General features: G+C 38.4%; 1 protein-coding gene across 2 annotated transcripts; it reads right to left on the bottom strand.

Annotated features, from left to right (window-relative positions):
- Positions 1 to 721: 721 nt before the first annotated feature.
- LOC128594171 (syntenin-1-like) lies at positions 722 to 2,109 on the bottom strand. Of its 2 annotated transcripts, XM_053602726.1 has the most exons (2): positions 1,844 to 2,089; positions 722 to 1,672 (listed from the first exon to the last, which is right to left on the bottom strand). In XM_053602726.1, the coding sequence occupies exons 1-2, from the start codon at positions 2,087 to 2,089 to the stop codon at positions 1,232 to 1,234; spliced, it is 687 nt and encodes a 228-aa protein (XP_053458701.1). In that variant the 3' UTR covers positions 722 to 1,231. The 2 variants fall into 2 exon arrangements, with proteins under 2 accessions (XP_053458701.1, XP_053458700.1); XM_053602725.1 differs by having other exon boundaries at positions 722 to 2,109.
- Positions 2,110 to 8,664: the final 6,555 nt, after the last annotated feature.

Raw genomic sequence — 8,664 nt, 5'->3', positions numbered from 1 at the left:
GTATCTATTGAAATAATCATGTAGTTTTCTTTTTTTTTAGTTTGTTAATATGGCGAATTTCATTAATTGGTTCTTTTTTAAATTTACTTATACATATTTAATTAAAATAGAATAGACATAAACCAAAAAGAAGAAAACAATCAGAATAAAGTGTCACACTGCCGTTTTGTTTACAGGGAGGAGACAGGAAATGGAGCAGATTACCAGGAAAACATTCTAAGACCATCCCAAAGTAGCTAGATTACATAGTGTTAAGATTCAATGCCAAAATTAAGTACTATCCCACTTAATCTACAAATGAAAAAAAGTACTCAAAAGTTCATCCTGTTTAGTATAAGAATTTTTACATTAAATATTCATTTCTCAGAAATTGATACTAGCAACTTTTATAAGAAAGAATCTTTGTTTCCGTTATGCATTGACTAGAAAATTGCAAATGCAACTAAGCAGCTATGCTGTAGTAGCTCAGTAAGTATCATTCCACGGTCTGGGTTAGTGTACATTTCGGTTAAGACCGAGCTACATGGTAGGTTTTAGAAAGGCAGCAATAATTACATTTTGGCTTTTAGTCTAGATGTTCAACATAGTTAAGGCGTAGTAAGTGAAGGTAGTTAAAATTTAATGACACTCATCACAATCTCTTGCAATCTACACACACCTGTATAATGTTTATATGGAATGAAACCAGTGTTCTTAATTGGTATTTTACACACACTTATAAACAGAACTAAAAAAAAAAAAAAAAAAAAAAAAAACACTATCAAAGGCAATCATTCTAAATGTACTTGGTTACATGTTAAAAAAGCAAATATACCATAAAACTAAAGTAATATGAACAGCACTACTCATGACGTAGGAGAAGGCGACTGTTTCTCACACAAAGCTAAGCCTGTATCAGTCATCCTAACCACAATGGCTTGTAAAAGCATCAGGTTTTTCCAGTAGAGAAACTATGCTAGGAAAGTCAGTAAATTTCTTGAAAGTTTCATATCTGTAAAACCAGGATAAGGCTACAACTATCTTGAAATCTGAACAGTTATCAGAGGAGACGGCCAGATTCCCAGCCGCTGTGTGAAACGGAAGGTCCTCATGCAGCATGTGCTCACTGGCTCTGGGAAAGCTTCATGTGCATAATACAGAAGTTGCCAAAGAAGGAAACTAGAAAAGGTCAGCTACATTTTTGTTGTACCGTGACTTTTAAACTTCAGGAATGGTGTGGTCCATCGGCTTTTCATAATGCTTGGCGCCTATGTTTAATGATATGTTCAAAGATAAAAGCAGGCATGTTCGTAATGGTAACTACAGTTCTAGCTGTTGACAGCATGTCTGCAATTTGAGAGTCCTTCAATTCAATGACATTCTGCCCATTGATTTCACAGATGTGCTCCATGAGAAGACCATTTCTGGCTGCAGAACTATCTTTGACTATGGATGTTATTTTTCCATTTTTAAAGATAAAGCCAACATGTCCACTGCTATCCTTGTGCATGGTGATTGTCCATTCAAAGGGCCTGTCACGAATGGTCATAGTAATCTTCTCTCCAGAAGCCTGTTTGAACACCTGGTGTGCTTTATCAGAGCTCCAGCCAGCACAGTTTTCACCATTGATCTGGAGTACTTGGTCCCCAAATCTCAGACCAACCAAAGAGGCTGGAGAATTAGCCTGGACCAGCTGAACAAATATACCATTATCTATCGATTTAAGCCTAAGTCCAATTTTTCCATCTTGATCCTTACACAAAATGACTTCATGAATCCCTTGCTTAATTTCTGCTCTACGAATTCCAACATCATTACCAGTTACAGGAGCAACCATATAGTTCATACTAGTAGGCCTTGCTACCAACTGCCCCTGAACTGGTGCTTCAGGGACCAGGACCATATTTGCACGTATTTCTTCTTCATTTAAACTCAGGCCCATGTACTGAGGGAGCTCTGGATGCAGTTTAGGATAGAGATTTCCATCTTGAGAGACAGGAGCAGAAGCTTCTGACAAAATCGCTGGGTTGGCAGGATTTGCAGAAAAGGCACTCTGAGCCTGAATTACTTTGTCTTCCTTCAAGTCTTCAAGAGATGGATAGAGAGACATTTTTGCAGGAATTTGTCTAGTTCACAGGTCCATTAATTGGTTTTTACCTGTTGGATTTTGATTAGAATTTTATTAAGTCTTTTAAAAAAGGAAGATTAATATCTTTACAGAAATAAGTTCTTCAATCCATGAATCTTGATAATCGTTTATAGTTTTCTGTGCAGAAGTCTTACATAGCTTTTGTTTATTTATTTAGAACTCTACATGTACATTGCCTACACACATTTTAAAAAATACCCATATGTTGGCATTTGTTATTCTATCAGGTGGCGTGGTATAGGTCCCCTTGCTTTGAATCTGGGTTGACCTCAGCGATGTTGTTAAAACCAATAGAATGCAGTGGAGTGATGCTATTTGACTTGGCAGACTGATCAGAAGAGGCCAGATCTCACCAGAAATATCCTTTTTTAGATTTTTTTTTCTTTTTGCTTTCTTTCTTTTCTTTTTTTTTAATTTATTTTATTTTATTGTTAAATCATAGCTGTGTACATTTGTGCAATCAAGAGGTACAATGTGCTGGTTTCATGTATAATCTGAAATATTCTCATCAAACTGTTCAACGTAGCCTTCATGGCATTTTCTTAGTTATTGTATGTAGACATTTGTATTCTGCATTTAGTAGGTTTCTCCTGTACCCATTCTAAGATGCGCCGTAGGTGTGGCCCCACCCATTATCCTCCCTCTACCCTAACCTCCCCCCTCCCTTCCCCTCCCTTGGCCCTTTCCCCATATTCTTGAGCTATAGTTGGGTAATAGCCTTCATATGAAAGCTATAAATTAGCTTCATAGTAGGGCTGAGTACATTGAGTACTTTTTCTTCCATTCTTGAGATACTTTGCTAAGAAGAATATGTTCCAGCTCCATCCATGTAAAAATAACATGAAAGAGGTAAAGTCTCCATCTTTCCTTAAGGCTGCATAATATTCCATGGTATACATGTACCACAGTTTGCTAGTCCATTCGTGGGTAGATGGGTACTTGGGCTTCTTCCATGACTTAGCAATTATGAATTGGGCTGCAATAAACATTTTGGTACAGATGTCTTTGTTATATTGGGATTTTTGGTCTTCTGGGTATATACCTAGTAAAGGAATCATAGGATCGAATGGCAGGTCTATTTTTAGATCTCTAAGTATTCTCCAAACATCCTTCCAAAAGGAACATATTAGTGTGCATTCCCACCAGCAGTGTATAAGTATGCCCTTTTCTCCACATGCACACCAACATCTCTGGTTTTAGGATTTTGTTATGTGGGCTACTCTTACTGAGGTTAGGTGATATCTCAAAGTAGTTTTGATTTGAATTTCTCTGATGATTAAGGATGATGAGCTTTTTTACATGTGTCTGTAGATCGTGCATCTGTCTTCTTTAGAGAAGTTTCTCTTCAAGTCCTTTGCCCACCCCGAGATTGGATCACTTGTTCTTTTCTTGCTAATATGTTTGAGTTCTCTGTGGATTCTGGTTATTAGACCTTTATCAGAGGTATAACCTGCAAATATTTTCTCCCATTCTGAGGGCTGTCTGCTTGCTTTACTCACTATGTTCTTGGCTGTGCAGAAGCTTTTTGGTTTGATCAGGTCCCAGTAATGGGACTCCCTCAATTGCCTGGGGAGTCCTCCTCATAAAATATTCACCCAAGACGATTCCTTCAAGAGTTTTCCCTGTACTTTCTTCTAGTATTTTTATAGTTTCATATCTTAAGTTTAAATCTTTTATCCAGTGAGAGTCTATCTTAGTTAATGGTGAAAGGTGTGGGTCCAGTTTCAGACTTTTACATATTGCCAGCCAGTTCACCCAGCACCATTTGTTAAATAGGGAATCTTTTCCCCACTGAATGTTTTTAATTGGCTTGTCAAAGATCAAATAACAGTAAGTAGCTGGATTCATCTCTTGGTTCTCTATTCTGTTCCAGACATCTACTTCTCTGTTTTTGTGCCAGCAGCGTGCTGTTATGATCACTATCAATTTATAGTACAGTCTCGGGTCTGGTAGCATGATTCCTCCTGCTTTGTTTTTATTTCTGAGTAATGTCTTGGCTATTTGAGGTTTTTTCTGATTCCATATAAAATGAAGTATTATTTTTTCAAGATCTTTAAAATATGACAATGGAGCTTTGATAGGAATTGCATTAAAATTATACATTGCTTTGGGTAGTATAGACATTTTAATGATGTTGATTCTTCCCAGCCATGAACATGGTATGTTTTTCCGTTTGTTAACATCTTCAGCTATTTCTTTTCTTAAAGTTTCATAGTTCTCTTTAGAGAGATCTTTCACATCCTTTGTTAGATAAACTCCCAAATATTTCATCTTCTTTGACAATACCATGAAAGGAATAGAGTCCTTGACTGTTTTTTCGGCTTGGCTATTGTTGGTATATATAAAGGCTACAGATTTATGGGTGTTGATTTTGTAGCCTGAGACATTGCTGTATTCCTTGATCACTTCTAAGAGTTATCCCTAGTGTTTTCCAGATATACGTTCATGTCATTTGCGAAGAGTGAAAGTTTGATCTCTTCTGACCCTCCTTGATCGCCTTTTCATCCCTGATTGCAATGGCTAAAACTTCCATTACAATGTTAAAGAGCAATGGAGACGGGGTAGGGTGCCTGGGGGTCAAGGGGTAGGGCGCCAGCCCCATATGCTGGAGGTTGGGGTTTCAAACCCAGCCCCAGCCAAAAACTGCAAAAAAAAAAAAAGAGCAATGGAGACAATGGGCAACCTTGTCTGGTTCCTGATCTAAGTGGAAATGATTTCAGTTTAACTCCATTCAAAACGATATTGGCTGTGGGTTTGCTGTAGATAGCCTCCATCAGTTTAAGAAATGTCCCTTCTGTACCAATTTTCTTAAGTGTTCTGCTCATGAAGGGATGCTGGATATTATCAAAAGCTTTTTCTGCATCAATTGAGAGAATCATGTGGTCTTTATTTTTTAGTTTGTTTATGTGCTGAATTACATTTATAGATTTATGTATATTGAACCATCCTTGAGACCCTGGGATAAATCCCACTTGGTCATGGTGTATAATTTTTTTGATGTGTTGTTGGATTCTGTTTGTTAGGATCTTATTGAGTATTTTTGCATCAATATTCATTAGTGATATTAGTCTATAATTTTCTTTTCTTGTTGGGTCTTTCCCTGGTTTAGGGATCAAGATGATGTTTGCTTTGTAGAATGTGTTGGGTAGTATTCCTTCTTTTTCTATATTTTGGAAGAGGTTTAGTAACATAGGTATTAGTTCTTTAAATGTTTGGTAGAATTCTGACATAAAGCCATCTGGTCCTGGGCTTTTCTTTTTAGGGAGATTTTGTATAGTTGATGCTATCTCAGAAATTGATATGGGCCTGTTCAACATTTCCACTTCATTCTGGCTAAGTCTTGGTAGGTGGCATACTTCCAAGTATTGGTCAATTTCTTTCAGATTTTCATATTTCTGAGAGTAAAGTTTCTTGTAATATTCATTAAGGATTTTTTGAATTTCTGAGGGGTCTGTTGTTATTTCATCTTTACCATTTCTGATTGATGAAATTAGAGATTTTACTCTTTTTTTCCTGGTTAGGTTGGCCAAAGGTTTATCTATTTTATTGATCTTTTCAAAAAACCAACTTTTGGATTTATTGATCTGTTGTATAATTCTTTTGTTTTCAATTTCATTTAGTTCTGCTTTGATTTTGGTTATTTCTTTTCTTTTGCTGGGTTTGGGCTTGGAGTGTTCTTCCTTCTCCAGTTGCTTGAGATGTCCCATTACATTATTAACTTCCTCTCTTTCTGTTTTCTTGAGGAAGGCTTGCAGTGCTATAAATTTTCCTCTTAGGACTGCCTTTGCAGTATCCCAGAGGTTCTGATAATTCGTGTCTTGATTGTTGTTTTGTTCCAAAAATTTGGTGATTTCCTTCTTAGTTTCATCTATAACCCATCTATCCTTCAGCATAAGGTTATTTAGCTTCCATGTTTTTGTATGGGTATGCAGATTCCTGTTGTTATTGAGTTCAACTTTTATTCCATGATGGTCTAAGAAGATGCAAGGAATAATTTCTATTTTTTTAAATTTGCTGAGGTTAGATCTGTAGCCCAGGATGTGGTCGATTTTGGACTATGTTCCATGGGCTGATGAGAAGAATGTGTATTCAGTTTTGTTGGGATGAAATGTTCTGTAGATGTCTGTTAAGTCCAGATGTTGAATGGTTAAGTTTAAATCTAAGATTTCTTTGCTTAGCTTCTTTTTGGAGGATCTATCCAAGCATTGCTAGAGGGGTGTTAAAATCTCCAACTACTATGGAACTGGAGGAAATCAAGTTGCTCATGTCTGTTACAGTTTCTCTTATAAAATGGGGTGCATTCTGGTTGGGTGCATAAATATGAATAATTGAAATCTCATCATATTGAGTATTACCTTTAACAAATATGAAGTGTCCATCCTTATCCTTCCTTATTTTGGTTGGTTTAAAGCCTATTGCATCTGCAAATAGGATTGCAATGCCTGCTTTTTTCTGTTTTCCATTTACCTAGAGTATAGATCACCATCCCTTCACCTTGAGTCTATATTTGTCTTTTAATGTAAGATTAGATTCCTTATGCAGCAGATATCTGGCTTGAATTTTTGTATCCAGTCAGCCAACCTGTGCCTCTTTAGAGGACAATTTAAACCATTCACATTAATTGAGAATATTGATAAGCCTTTCGAGAGTCCGGTGGACATTTTTAATCCTTTTGCGACTGTGGAAGTTGGAATTTGATCAAAATTTTCTGGGTGGGTTTACTTTTGTGGTGGAGGATTATGCTGGTCTTTATGGAGGATAGGTCTGAGAATATCCTGGAGAGCTGGTTTAGTTGTGGCAAATTTCTTCAACATGTGAATGTCATTAAAGTATTTAATTTCTCCATCATAAGTGAAACTCAGTTTAGCTGGGTACAGGATCCTGGGTTGAAAGTTATTTTGTTTTAGGAGATTAAAAGTTGATTACCATCCTCTTGAGGCTTGAAAGGTTTCAGCAGAGAGATCTGTAGTTATTCTAATATTCTTCCTCTTGTAGGTAATGGTTTTCTTTCATCTGGCTGCTTTCAGAATTTTCTCCTTCATATTAACTTTAGTGAAATTGATTATTATGTGTCTGGGGGATGTCTTATTTGGGTTGAGTTGTGCTGGAGTTCTGAAACTGTCTGCTATCTGAATTTCAGAATCTCTTGGCATGTCTGGAAAGTTCTCTTTCCTAATCTCATGGAGAAGAGACTCTGTGCCTTGTGAAGCCACTTCATCACTTTTGGGGATCCCTATAAGACGAATATTGGTTTTCTTTGAATTATTCCAGAGCTCTATGAGAGAGTGATCTGTTTTTGCCCTCCATTTCTCTTTCTTTTTTGAGAGTTTGGGAGCGTTCAAAAGCTTTGTCTTCAATGTCAGAAATCCTTTCTTCTGATTGCTCCATTCTGTTACTAAGGGATTCTACTGTGTTTCTCAGATCATTGAGGGCTGCAACTTCTTGTCCCAATGTGTCAAAATCTTTGGTCATTTGGTCTTTGAATTCGTTGAATTCTTGAGACATCTTTTGGGTTACTGCTTGGAATTCTAATTCGATCTTATTTGCTATCCAGATTCTGAATTCGATTTCTGACATCTCAGCTATTTGTTTGTGCATGGGATCTTGTGCTGTGTCTGCTCCATTGTTTCTTGGAGGAGTTGATCTACTCTGATTATTCATATTGCCAGAGTTTTTCCCTTGATTTCTCCTTATGACTGTTTTTTGCCTTTGCCTCTGGCCGTCCTCAGAGTTGGAGAGGTGTCACTCCAAGATTAGACTCCAGCGGGATCCCTCTATTGTTGCTTTATGTTTTTAGGGAGTGACCCTGTGTAGCTCCTCTGGGGCTGCCCCAGCCAGGGAGTTCTGGTTGTGGGAGCAGCTCAGGAGCACACCCAGGTCCAGCAACAGGGCTGGGGGTGCTGCACACGGTTCTGGGAGTGCCTGGTGCCCAGTGACTTTGGCATAGAGGGTCCAAGGGTCCAGCAGTCTCTGGCCAGGAGAAGGGCTCCACACAGAGGCAGGAAGGGCTCTGGAGGGCACGTGGCTACCAGAGTCCCTGGCTAGATGAGTGGGTGGTGTGGAGGCAGGGAGGGTACAGGAGGGAGGACGCAGGGTTATGCGGCTCCCGGAGTTCCTCATCAGGGCATGGGGAGGCCCAGTGGGCAGGGTAGTGGGTTCCTGTGCAGCTCTTACCAGGGTCTGGGAGGGCTCAGCTGTTCCGGAGGTCTGGGAGGGTCTGAGCGCAGTTCTGACTGGAGTCTGGGTGCGCGCAGCTCTTCTGGAGTTCCAGGAGAAGGCTGATTGCGGGTCCCAGTGCCTCTTTTTTAGATTTTTGATATAAAATTATCTTTCAGTAATTTAGCTTCTATCACAGTGCCTGGAGCTACTCATAAATATGTATAAAATAATTTTTTGAATGGTATCTTATTACACCTTTAGGAATTTGATAAGGCTGTAAGTGGGATGATAGGATAGAAGTGGGTGGTAGGTGGGAAGTGGAAGTAAACCCTGTAATGGAAATATTTCTATTTCAATTCTACTTATGGGAAACTAGG

This window comes from Nycticebus coucang, chromosome 9, assembly GCF_027406575.1.
Source record: "Nycticebus coucang isolate mNycCou1 chromosome 9, mNycCou1.pri, whole genome shotgun sequence".
NCBI lineage: Eukaryota > Metazoa > Chordata > Mammalia > Primates > Lorisidae > Nycticebus > Nycticebus coucang.
The sequence above is the reverse complement of the archived record's forward strand: the minus strand, read 5'-3'. Positions and strand labels throughout refer to the sequence as shown.

What these genes read in the sequence shown, in the direction of transcription:
- LOC128594171 (XM_053602725.1), bottom strand. Translation starts at nt 2,089, where the DNA reads ATGTCTCTCTATCCATCTCTTGAAGACTTGAAGGAAGACAAAGTAATT.